Source organism: Petromyzon marinus, chromosome 23 (genome assembly GCF_048934315.1).
Source record: "Petromyzon marinus isolate PM22_M1 ecotype Great Lakes invasive population chromosome 23, UKy_Petmar_22M1.pri1.0, whole genome shotgun sequence".
Taxonomy (NCBI): Eukaryota; Metazoa; Chordata; class Hyperoartia; order Petromyzontiformes; family Petromyzontidae; genus Petromyzon; species Petromyzon marinus.
Genome location: NC_133689.1, coordinates 7,547,789 through 7,561,349, shown reverse-complemented (window position 1 = coordinate 7,561,349; position 13,561 = coordinate 7,547,789). Strand labels below are relative to the sequence as shown.

General features: G+C 42.4%; 1 protein-coding gene across 3 annotated transcripts in view; it reads left to right on the top strand.

The window, feature by feature from the left end:
- Positions 1-13,561, top strand: part of LOC116945254 (otoferlin-like) — a 94,250-nt gene that overhangs the window by 20,377 nt on the left and 60,312 nt on the right. For 2 of the 3 annotated variants that reach the window (XM_032959599.2, XM_032959600.2), the window contains exons 3-8: positions 1,673-1,761; positions 8,960-9,059; positions 9,761-9,924; positions 11,541-11,617; positions 11,829-11,943; positions 12,752-12,806. In XM_032959599.2, coding sequence (XP_032815490.2) covers positions 1,673-1,761; positions 8,960-9,059; positions 9,761-9,924; positions 11,541-11,617; positions 11,829-11,943; positions 12,752-12,806 — 600 coding nt within the window. Of the gene's footprint in view, positions 1-1,672; positions 1,762-8,959; positions 9,060-9,760; positions 9,925-11,540; positions 11,618-11,828; positions 11,944-12,751; positions 12,807-13,561 lie in introns of those variants that run through there. The other variant, XM_032959601.2, reaches the window with a different exon arrangement.

The following is a 13,561-nucleotide window of genomic DNA, read 5'->3' as shown; positions in this document are numbered from 1 at the left end:
CCTTAAACACCCAGTTCATAAAAGTTGAAGGCGGTATAGTACTATAGTAATAGAACAGAATCACTGAACTGGAACTGATAGATTGAAAGCATTTAAGGCGGGGCCCTTGGAAGTGCGGGGCCTGTAGCATGTGCTACTTTTGCTCATAGGATAATCCGGCACTGACTTATGAATTCGAAATGGGACTAATCTGTAGCATAACCAATAAAACATACGAAACATTGTTTTATTTTACCAGGTCAGGCCCACTTGAGCTGTATAGCTCTTTTTCAGAAACGACCTGGCCACAAATGATAGCTCAACGAAGTGGCTTATCACGTGGGGAAATGTATAACAGCCAAATAGTCGAAGCGCGTGTTTCTAAATGTCGACGGGGAAAAACTGGAAAAATCCCCGTGACCAAGCGGAGAACATGCAAACTCCAAAAATACAGGCATCAACCGATTTATTTGGGTTTAAGTTAATTGGTTTTGGGTTATTTTAAACCTCATGATAAATCACGTAACTAGGCTTTCAGATTATACCTCGTTCATCGGTATTGGCGGAGCGGTCTTGGAAGAGTTCCTCACTAATAAATAAAAACATGAATATTTACGTACAGATTAATTACTTACGTGTATTGATGTGCTGTGCTGAATGGGCTCCACAGTGGAGTATATAGCGTCCGAAACCCCAGATGAATTCATTTAACATGTCACAATCTGCTTAGGAATTTCTTAAAATTAAAACCAGTTCAGACTTTGTTTGCCGGGAAAACATTGATCCAGTGGATGTGAAGGCTTCAAGACAGTGACGTGGCCTAGCAGTACCACATTCGCCGCTTGTTGCAGAGATTCACGGTTCGAATCCAGCGACCGCCTTGGTTACTGCAGGAGCGATAGCCATGACGCACGCTGTCTGCTTCACAGTGGACGTTAAATATCCCACGACGACGTTCAAATACTCAACTGGGATTATACATAGCAATCATCGCCCCCCGACTGGCCAATAAATGCCCAAGATGACGTACAAGTGAAACTTCCTGGTCTCTTGAGATCTCACCTCGTTGAATAACATAGCATAAACTAAAAACCTAACTGTGATTGCATTTTTAGTATTCACCATATTTGAATAATTACCCAAACACTTGATAACGATCATAAATTTAGCCCTTGCATCTATTTTTACGTTTGCCATTTCAATGGTGGGGTTTTTATTTGGTGCTGAATTTACGAATCGAAATGCAGGAATCAGCGTCCGGCAAAGTAACAATGTTCCTTTCCCTCTCTCTTCTTCGGATGATTGGATGTCTTGAAACCTTCCAATGAGCAGATAATTATGAATGTTCCCCACAATGCCCTGGGCTAGCGCCTGCGCTCCCACGCTGAGTGTATTGAAACATACATTCAGTTCGCCTTTTGGTGTAAGAAAAAAAAACAGTTTCAAAGACAATGCATATATTATCAGAGCATGTTCACCACAAGTACGTGTTGTTAATGCAGATTTCATTCCTTGCAAAAGGTTTATAATTGGTGTTTGAACATCTTAACACCTGTTTTATTGTCAGAAAGGGTAAAACCTATTTTTTATTTTTCCATACTGAATCTATTGCTTGGGTCATCTTGGCCTGTGTGGTGCCCCACTACAGACTCCGCTGACTGTGCTTGATGTGATGCATCCTTTGTTTCCGCAGATATTCCGTTGGCCCCTGGCCACTGCAATCAATGGAAGTGAAACCTTGGAAGTTCAAGTTTACAATCATGGCAAGCTACTCTCTAAAAGGTAGGAGTTGTGCCTGTATATATGTGTGTGTTTGCCTGGTACCAGCAGTGTCAAGATCGGCCTCTACGGAGGAGACTCGTGAAGGACGCTACTTTGCAGTTGGAAACAGTCACCCTCCAACAACAGCGGATGGCAGATGAGTGATGCTCGCAATGGCGAACGGAGTACTACTGTGTTGCTAAAAAGCAGCGAATTGGCACAGTAGGGAGCACAGGTGGTGCACCTGCCAGTCATCTCAGTAAGTCGACCCATGGCACCTGGGTCTGTCTCGTGACCTCCTGTCAGTGAGCCTTCAACTATTCACTTGGCCTTCGAAGTGCACCTAGCCTGACGCAAGCGCCATGATGACGTGACCGCCACTTCGCCGCGAATGGCAGCAGTTGTTGTTGTTGTTCGCATCTGCCAGTCATCTCGTTCGGTTAAACCCATGACACTTGCGTGCTTTGTCCATGGCTGAAAATGTGAGAATTGCAGCCAATGTCTTGCTGTGTGCAGAGCCTCACTTGGCAAAGCTGAGCCCGCAGTGGGGTCACCAATTAACGTGCAGCGCGGCCGCCGGCGTGGAAGTCACGAACTGTGGGGTGGGGGGGGGGTGGGGGGTGGGGGTGGAACAGGGCGAGTGCGATTTGGCCGCCGCAGTGGCGAGATGTTAACTACCTCGCCTGGTACGCAGGGGGTCGTTGGTTCGATCCCGACCCTGACGCCTGCTGCTGTATATTTGGAGTTTGTGTGTCTCTCTCTCTCTCATCACCATCATCACGGTGGCTAGGAGATGTTAACTACCTCGCCTGGTACGCAGGGGGTCGTTGGTTTGATCCTGACCCTGATACCTGCTGCTGTATATTTGGAGTTTGTGTGTCTCTCTCTCTCTTATCACCATCATCACGGTGGCTAGGAGATGTTAACTACCTCGCCTGGTACGCAGGGGGTCGTTGGTTCGATCCCGACCCTGACGCCTGCTGCTGTATATTTGGAGTTTGTGTGTCTCTCTCTCTCTTATCACCATCATCACGGTGGCTAGGAGATGTTAACTACCTCGCCTGGTACGCAGGGGGTCGTTGGTTTGATCCTGACCCTGATACCTGCTGCTGTATATTTGGAGTTTGTGTGTCTCTCTCTCTCTTATCACCATCATCACGGTGGCTAGGAGATGTTAACTACCTCGCCTGGTACGCAGGGGGTCGTTGGTTTGATCCCGACCCTGACGCCTGCTGCTGTATATTTGGAGTTTGCGTGTTCTCTCTCTCTCATCACCATCATCACGGTGGCTATGAGATGTTAACTACCTCGCCTGGTACGCAGGGGGTCGTTAGTTCGATCCCGACCCTGACGCCTGCTGCTGTATATTTGGAGTTTGTGTGTCTCTCTCTCTCTCTCATCACCATCATCACGGTGGCTAGGAGATGTTAACTACCTCGCCTGGTACGCAGGGGGTCGTTGGTTCGATCCCGACCCTGACGCCTGCTGCTGTATATTTGGAGTTTGCGTGTTCTCTCTCTCTCTCTCCGTGGTCATGTGCATTTTTTTCTCCCGAGTCCTCCGGATTTTCCCTCCACGTTTAGAAACATGCCTTCAGAGTATTGGGCTGCTATAATTGTTTCACATGATAAGCCAACTTCACTGGGCTACTATTTGTGGTCAGGTTACTTCTGAAAAAGAACTTCATAGTTCAGTGGGCTTTACCTGATAAAAATAAAAATAAATTGTGGACACACATGGGTTGTTTCCGGCACTCTAGCTTCCCTCTATAGTCTATACAAATACAGTACATTTCGATTGAAAGCTTTCGTGACTGCAAGGATTCATCTTCTTTGGTTCTTTCGGTAAAGTCACGTAGAATGAGAATAAAATAATAAATTGATAAAATAAAATAACACAATAAAATTCGCGAGAATTTTCGTGAGAATTTTATTGTAAAATATCACAATAAAAATAACACAAAAACATTCGTGAGAATTGTATTGCGTTATTTTATTTTATCAATTTATTATTTTATTCTCATTCTACGTGACTTTACCGAAAGAACCAAAGAAAATACAGTACAGTATACTCAAAACATAAATTGGTCGTTAGTTGCCATGTGCCCATACCTGTTTCTAATATTATTTTCGAGAGGCAAAGATCGTTACGGTGGTGTCATCGGTGTTGTGTGTGTGGTTGTTTTACCGCAGGTGATGTTTCAAAATTACTCCTGCACGGGTGCATCCTGTGACATGCAATTTCTCTGACTTTTTTTTTATTAATTTGAAAACACTGCTCCTTTGACTACTAAATCAACATCCATGGGCTGGCCAGTGTAGAATTGCACAAAGCCAACTGGGCAGTTTATTCGCGTCAACATTTTCGGGGTGTTTTTTTGCAGCTGTATGGTACATGTGTTTACGTGAAGTTACAGTATGTATAACATTGTATCTGTTTTATATAGATATATTACGTACGCGTATTTAATGATTGAGCTGGCGGGCTGGGTATCGTTGGCATTTAGCAGCGTAAGTTGTAAGCGTTTAGCAGCATAACAGGCAGGCACTTAAAATTAAACATTTAACTTATTGTAAATGCTTCAGAAAAAAAAACTACTTGAGGCTACGCTTTCCTTCTTCTGTCTGTCCTAAGCAGCATTTATCTTTAATCTAAAGGGCTTGCCAACTCCGTGTGTTAACAAAAAAGTGTCCATTTGTAACATCAATCAGTCAGTCTCACGTTTAAACTTTAGATGGGGTAAAGCTCTTCACTTTTTGCATCTCAAGGATTTTTTTTTACTTTTGATGTAAAACCTTGATTGGCTTTTCTAATTTAGCTAAAACACAATCAGTGTTTATTTAAAACTCGTAACAGTTCAAATTTGAAACCTACCTTTAACAGGCAGGACATATAAAATGTCTTTTCACATGATGCCTTTTTGCCTGTCACATTGCTAAGTCAAAATACCTTATATCCACGTATGCATATAAGTTTTTATTATCATTAGTGAACCATGGCATATACAGGTATATTTATACAGATATTCTATAATGATATAGTGTGTCACGCCCAAAGGACTTTGATCCTTTGTTGTTTTAGTTTTCTGCCAACCTACTTTCACATGCCCGTGAGACACGTTACACCATGACCATGAATATATCCTGTTGCAGAGAGGTGGCTGGCATAAGGTGTCACATCCATCAACAAACAAAGCCTGGATGTAATGTTCAACTTTAAAACATAACAATACAGTACATTGGATTTACGCACAGACATTCCTAAATGTATTGTGAATTTTTGGACAGGTGTGCCCTCTAAACTCTAAATATTTAATGATTTATTTTCTAATTATAATTATTACACTTTTTTACACGCTTTTATTTAACTCACTCTGTCTATTGTATCCTCAACTCTGTCTGTTGTCGTACCCTTAAAATCTTGTAACTCAGTTTTAACCCACTTCCCAATGTCGTATCGTCTGCAAACTTGGTATACGTATGTCATACTGATGACAATACTATATTCTATGATTAAATTAATAAATGTAAGCAATCTTTTTTTAGATCTTATGTTTCGGCTTGTGTCTAATTGTCCACGCTTAACCCACGTTGGCTGTAAATGACCACGGTCCCCTTACGTTATGACAAGCCTGGGGCCACTTCCTGGAGTCGTGGAGTTGTGCCATTACTCGTACGGTACATTTAATTAAAGCGTGTTTTTATATATTTTTTAAAATATTACTTATTCAGCCAAGCCTCGCTTAGTCTCATCACATTTTCAGGAGGGTCCTGCCAGCTGCTTTCAGTAGGGGGCAATAGTTTCTGCGTATAATCCCCAATTGAGTCATTTGTGGGTAATTTTTTGCACATTTGTAAAAAAAATTTTACCGTGACAACGGCACAACAATGGACTACTCGTGAAGCGGACGGCGCCGTGATTTTGTGCGGTTTAATACATCCGCAGTATTAACCAGGGCAACCAACCGGAATCGACCGCTGCAACTCGTGGCAAAACGTGCTACTGCTGGGCCACGTTACATGGTTGATGCTTGGTTGTTTTACACGTAATTAATTATAGCTTGAAAATTTGACTCCAGAAAGTGGCTGCTTTTTTTGAGAGCTATTGCTCCAATTACGAGTGTTAGTAAATTGCTTACAGCATTGCCTTTGCTGTACGTACGTTTAACTTCTTTCGCACCGTACGTAGCCGATGGTGCTATTCGGAGGTGAGGCAGAAGAACAAAAATCTCAATAAAATGCCAGGGTTGCCCTGGTTAATGCTCACTTACTCCCATTGCTGTTGTTTGCTGACTACATTACATGACAAACCTGAGTGCATCCGCTTAGCAACTTTAATTTAAAGAGCCATCGTGAACCTTCATTTGTAAGTGCTGCACGGTGGTATGTAATCACAAGGCACCAGGAATACCATTCGAATTGGTCACAACAACATGAGGAAACATTGCACAGCTAACCGTCTCCGTTGTAGCAAGTCAGTATCAATGTCGCTTTCCTAGAAGAGGTTTATCTGGGATGGTATGAAGAGAGGGGCCCTTTGCAGTAAATAAAGGTGCTGAACTCATAGCGGTGTCTTGCCAGTAATTATCCCTGGCTTTTGGGACTGTGAGTGTTGGAGAAGTGAACTGTCTTACATCACAGTGATTGAGCCTTCCTGCTCTGTCTCGCAATTGATTCCCTCGATCAATCCTTGCGTTCCAGCATATGCGTCAATTTATAATGGCGATACATTACTCACTTTCAACAGTGCATTCACGTAATATTGCCGAATTCGAGTCATAAAGATCATCCTTTCTTTCCATCAATACATGTGGAGTTAATGACAGGTGCAATTCCCAGTTAAGTTTACCCTGTGACGTGCATCGCACAGCAGATGATGTGCTTTGCCATTTCCCTGTCAACGTTGCTGGGTGGGTATAGGAGTCAAACTGCTGACGTGTGCAGACTAGGCCCGGCAGAAAACATGCTGATGGTCAGGATTTTCAGATGCCTAAAATATATGATTGGAAGTCGACAAAGGAGGACATCCGCGGCATGCTTGAAGCCGTGGTATGCTGGAATGCACTTTAGTTTCAACACTCCAGCTGCTTGGGGCATTTTAATGGGTGTGTTTGAGGATGTTGACCACAAAGACCTTTTTAAAAGACTTGACCGACTACTTATTGCCATGGCCAAGGAATATTGTTTTCATATGTCTGTCTGGATGTTCATCTGCACAACAACGAGCGGAGCGCCGGGAGGATAAAAAAAACAGCAGGTTGGCACAGTAGGGGAGGGGGGGCACAGGTGGTGCATCTGCCAGTCATCTCAGTCAGTCGGCCCATACCACCTGGATCTGTCCCGTGACCTCCGGCCAGCGGGCGTTCGACATTTCACTTGGCCTTAAAGTGCACATAACCTGGCACAAGCGTCGTGGTGACATCACTGTCAATTTGTGGCGAATGGCGGTTGTTGTCAGTACATCTGAGGACAACTTTACATGTTCATGAAAAACAACGATTGCTACAATACTCATCACACAGATTAACAATACCCGTGCATAGATACATAGTTTCTGGACGCAATTGGTAACTTTATTTTTGTAGTAATAGGTTTTTACCCTTTTATCTGGCACAAAAACTGACACCTTTATACAAGGGATCATGTTTGCAATAACCACAACACAAGTAGTCAAAATGCAAACAACAAAGACAACTCTGATAATATACACTGTCGTTGAATTTGATTGGTCCACACCCAAGACGGCTTTTCTTAGAGCCTAGTCTCCACTGGTGTTGGACCAGAAGATGCCAAAAGGTGTCAGTTTTTGTGCCAGATAAAAGGGTAAAAACCTATTACTATATCTAGTTACTGGCAAATGAGGTCTCATAATGTAAATTTTATTTTTGCTTTAAATGAAATGTATTGTTCTGCACTTGCAATTAATCCTACGGCCAACAATATTAATTGGTAATGTCGCAATAATCCATGTTTTTATACGTGCAAAACATTATACATAGAGCATTGGGGTGCGGTTGAAGAATCTCATGCAAATATACGTATAAAGGCTCCCTGAATGGACTGGCTTCCAAATTGTTTTCTCTATGTGTATCCTAATACGTATTTTCAGAATATGGTCATACGGTAATTTTTTGTAAAATATTACATCTGCACGTAACCAGCACATGCGAGATGTTTAAATCACAGAATAGCCAAAAGCGACTTCACATTTTACAGACAGCGCTTGAAAGTAATGATCGGACTTTTTCATTCATTAAAAAAAAATACAAAAATACTTTTGCCATTGTAATGTGCTTACTTAGTATGTTCGGCAAGGCAGATTATTATGGTAGCCACAGTGGCTATTTCCTCAGGGCTTTTGCCGTATATACTGTATAGGGTGTGGATCAGCGAATGCATGCATGTACGTAAGTCTGTGTAGGGAATAATGACATGGTAGTTGAACACATCTCCCGATGATTGTGGGTCCTGGTCATGCACAACATCAGTGGTCATTGATGACTGAATATAGCTTGGTCTCCTTCCTGCTCCATGCAACTTTAGTATTTTGTGCACCCTACCAACATCCTCCAGAGTAGTGCTGAACAAACACAGAGTTTTTGTGTATTGTGCCAGCGTTAATCGGTGCCCACTCTGGACGAGTTTCAGATTTTAAAAAAATGGACATCGCATTTTCATATAATTTGCATGATGTTACAATTGAACGTGTCCTCCTACGAACAAACGTGGGGTCATTAGATGGCACGGGACACCACTCTTGGTGGGAAAAGAGGTGGATATGATGTGGTTAAAGTGACATCACTTCCTGTGAAATAATATTTCGCAGAAATCCAAAACTGTTTAAGGATCATCTGAAATTTGACATCTAGGCCAAATTTTTGGATTTTTTTAATTCGAGAAACATATGGATTTTGTCTGCGGGTCCTACGGTTTTCCCTCCACATTTAGAATCTTCAAGTGTTTAGAGTATTTGGCGGCTATACATTTCCACGCGATTAGCCACTTCGTCGGGCTCTCATTCGTGGCCAGGTCGCTTCTGAAAATAGCTATATAGACCAGTGGGCCTTAGTAAAAAAAATATATTTTAAAATTACATGGTGTTTGCAACACTATAGCCTTGTGTGCTATTTTGTGGTCTGAATAGGTGCCCGCTAACATCATGTACTTTCGAGAGTCTACGAGGCTAAATAAGGAATCTGTTTTTGTCTGTGCCACGCCAGGCTGGTGGGGACCTTCCGCATGGTGCTACAGCAGCTGGTGGAGCAGGGACAGCTGGAGCTGACGGAAACGCTCCTCGATGAAAACAACGCCTCGATCATGGTGAGCTCAGGGACGGGCCACCAACACCGAAACGAGTTTACAGAATCGGAAGTTTATTTTCCCACCGAGTAAAGCTCGTGCAGCCGTGAAGCTCTTTTTCAAGGGCAACTCGGCCAGCAAAAAGGCTGAAATGGGGGGTTATAAATATGAAAGTACAATGTACGAAAAAATGCAATAACAAAAAACGCATCACTACGACATTCATACAAGTGATGTTCCAAATTTTCGGATTAATCCAAACAAATCTTGAGACTGGCCTAGATATGAAATTTATTATGAAGCAGAAAAAATCGAACCTTGGATTGATCCAAAAACATGACATCACAGGAAAGGATGCCCAACATTGTCACTTCAGTGCATTTCCTGCCAAATAAAGTGTCACTTTGCGTTGAGTGATGACACCTTCATTAGCACAAAGACACATTACATCTTTAAATCAACTAACATATTTACAAAATAAGTAATACTTAAATCTGAAACTACAGGTCACAACGCTTTACTTTTTTGCTTCTTTCCTCAAATTTCTCCAATTTTGGAATTCCCTCCTCACGTCTCTCTTCTGCCAAGTCCTTACAGCCTTGTTCGTTTCAATAAACGCGTTAACTCTTGTGACCTGTCTTCACCAATTACAGTTTCCTCCCACAGGAAGCCAAACTCCCAGTAATAATAATAATATGGATTTTATTTTCTCATGTGCCCAGGCAACGGTCACACTGGAACTCCAATACCAGGCGCTCGATGGCACAGTGGGTGCGTGGAGCGAGCGGGATTTTGTGGCATTCCACAACCGGCATCTCATCCCAACCCCGACAGGGGACACGGACACACTCATGCCAGAAGACGAGACCGGTGGAGGTAAAAAAAGGTGAGCCCTAAAATTTGGAATGTTGCTGGATTTGACATTTATGTCGAACTTTTGTCGCACCGTACGTAACCAACCGAGCTCATTGGAGGTCCAGGGGAAGGACAACAAACTAAACACAAAAAGCAGTTCTAAAGAAATTAGTTTTCAATCTCGATTTAAAAGTGCTTCCTAATATCGGAAGAGCGTTCCGGGCGGCCGCAGAAGCACATCTGAGAGCGTGCGATGCAATTACCTTCTTTGTTTGGTGGTTAGCCAAAATATGCTGCAAGGATGACCAGAGTTTGCATGATAGTTTTACACTCCTTGACGAGATCAGCAAGGTATTGTGGTTCCTTTGTGGCAAGAACTTTGTGTGTAATGAGTTTGACCTTATAAAATGTTGAGGTACAACATTGAGAATTGTAAAAAAAAAAATCCAAAAGCTTTAAATCACCACCCCCTTTGAAACACTTTTGTAAAAAAAACGTGCTTATTATTTTTGACATACCTCATAGCATTTTTATTTCGGAACCAAAAAGGTTGAATATTGACCACATTGAATATTTCATGGAATATTGTAAGATTGGGTAATATTCAGGGCACGAATAAAATATACATCGTTGAAACGTATATATATATATTTATATTCATGTGGCGTTAAACGACAGAAGTCACTTACATTTCTGTCCCCCAAGGTAAATATCTCTCCTTATGATTACAAATGTCTCATAGCCCACAGGGGGTTCACTGTAAGACCTGTTTTTCTTGCTGCCACTTCAGAAGAACCAGAACGTTTTAACTCACAGCAGTTTTGTTTGCCATATTTTTTTTAAAAAGATGTTTAAAATAGCAAGACAAGATACTGTAAGCAGTAACTAAAGCCACTTTTTGATGGGGCTGTCTCAGGTAATTTGTAATTTTATTATAGTCAATAAATTAACAACACAATCTAAGGTTCCTAATTTGTAGAAAAACAATTAGTCAACGGACATTATTGAATTTGGGTAGTTATCATAATGCAGATACAATTATAGTTAGGTGTCATTCTGGCACGTGAGCATGTGTTAGCCCTAAACACCAAAAGGCCTCGTGCCATTTCTATGATGGCTTATCAAAAGCACGCTTCCACTGGAACTTCTGCCTCGTGTACCCTTGCCTCTAAGCAGACCAATCGTGCTCAGATCCATTACAACACACACGTGCATTCGGGGTCGCGACCTCTCAGGTGCAAAAAAAAATTAAAACCCCGGGGCATATCATGTGAAGAAGAGCAACTCACAGTTCCAGAAGAAAGGAGAGCACTGTGTACATTCATTTGAGTGAGGTATCATGGTGCAATTGACAAAAAACTGGACTTAATATCCTGAAAAAACTTGCAGATTTACCGGGACAGCAGCTACCTAAAGCAGAGGATTAACCCCGCGGAAATTAGAACAAAGGGAAACCCTGGCGTACACATACTTACATGTCAATGGTTGTTCACCTTGGAACAGTGGACTTGTCCTACAAAGCCCTGGAGTGCCTCACACACTGCCAAACACTCTGTGGCTTGCAAATGGGGTTCGGAGAGCTGTTCTTCCGTAGATATATACGAAATGCCACTCGTGTTTAAAACGTAATGCTTTTCAAATCCACAGGAAGTTCTTGAAATTCAATATTGGACGAAAAAAATCCAAAGACGATGAAGCGGCATATGTGAATCCAACTTTCGAAGGTGAGAAAGGCCACTTACTTGGGTTGCACGAGGTTAAAATCAGTGGCAACTTTGTTATATTAAATACCATTCCAGCTACAGCAAATACGCTTGTCTATGGGCAAAGGGTACGCGTGGCACGCATTTGCCAAGTGCTGTGGGCTTTTGTAAACCAGAATATGGGCGACATTCAGGTTGTGAACGTGCTTGACCGTTCCCGGTGTGATTGCAGATAGCGAGGATTCTGATGGATCAGGTGGGATGTCGGTGAGTGGCAAGGGCGATAACCTGGACACCATTTCCATTGCCTCAGGCAAGGTGGAGACATCGGATGTTTCCAACAAAAGGTGAGTGCGGCTATAAAGGGCGGTCGTGTAAGGAAAGCAAGATGGAATGAATCGATACGATAGAATGAATCGATAATATACCACAGATATTGCGGTTTTCACGGGACACAAACATGCCTGCATTACACCCCCATCACGGCAACCTGATGCAGGTATTTCCCCTAGTAGTGCAATATGGTCATGCAGTATTGAGCCACTATATATGTCTAGATAATAAAAAAAATCTATATATATAACTCTATGAAAGCGTGTTTATACACGTTCAAGGAAACTAGAACATCGGTGAAAAAAACCCACATTCATACAGGTGGAAATTAATCAACTTGCTCGACTGCCTTACCCTGCTGAGCAGGGAGATGGTGACCCCGACTCCTACGGGTAAGGGAGGGAGTTTCACAAATTGGTGTTATTCACCAACCCTCACCTTTCAAGGTGCTAGAATGAAGTAGAAGCTGAAGATGTGGTCTGGTTTCAAGACAAAATTGCGCACATTCTACGAGAGGAGGCACGGAACATGACCCAAATCTACATCCAGGTCGCGTGATTACGTGGATTCGGTTTGCTCGATCTGGATCCGTCAGTCAATTCAATGCAATCAATGAAAATAAAGTGTTTTTTTTTTCGTAAAAGTACTGCGTAATAATGTAACTCTTATTTACACTTCTCAGTATCGTTTGTCAATGTATGCGCATTCTGTAAATTTTATGTTGGTATTTTCACGTCAAATCAATGGGACTGAAATGGCTTCGTGAGACTTTGACAACGCCAGGAGCTGGCATTAAACAGCGAAGCGATGCTTTGCTCACAGATCGAAACCGGAGCAGAGGGTCGATCCGACTGCGGGCAAGCCTCAGAGCTACCAGGTACACACGCTGGTGACGGTGGCGGTGATGGTGGCGGTGTCCCATCATGGCTCTTTTCATCTCCCCCCCCACCGCACAGCAGCCAAGGCACATAATGAGCAGGCAGCAACACCGTGCACCGAAACATCACGATGCATCAAACCAATTACGAGAATGTGTTACATTTATGTTTTCATCATCATCATCCGTGGTCACTCCACAGCTGGATGAATGCCCTCCGCCAAGCTGCTGACATATTTCACGATCCTGCGATTTAACAATTCACCTTACACCTGCACACAAACTGATTTCATTTATTCATCTCCAAGTTGAAGGTCCTTTCATAAAAAATATATATCCATTCATTGGCTGTAACGCCATGATTATTCTTGACCATCTGCCATCATACATTCTAGCGGTCTCCTGCCCAAGCCTGCTTAATTATACTTAACAGTTTGAATTTTGTCATCAACCTGCTTATGTTCTCGAATCCAATTTCTGTCTCTCAATGTAATCGCAAGCATGCATCTCTCCAGACTTGTTTTGGGCATTTCGATTTTTTTCACATGTTTTTTTAATGCTCAATTAAATTCAAGATACCTTCGGCTTATTAGCTTGTGTTGGAAAGATTAATGTTGGAAACTTCTGGAAGCAAAATAATACTCAAGGCACTATTCAAGTGCCTAAAACACCAATATGAAATCAAGTCTGTCCCATCAGTAAATATAAAAGTATTTCTTTTTTTTTAACTGACAGAAAATAAGCCACAAACCACG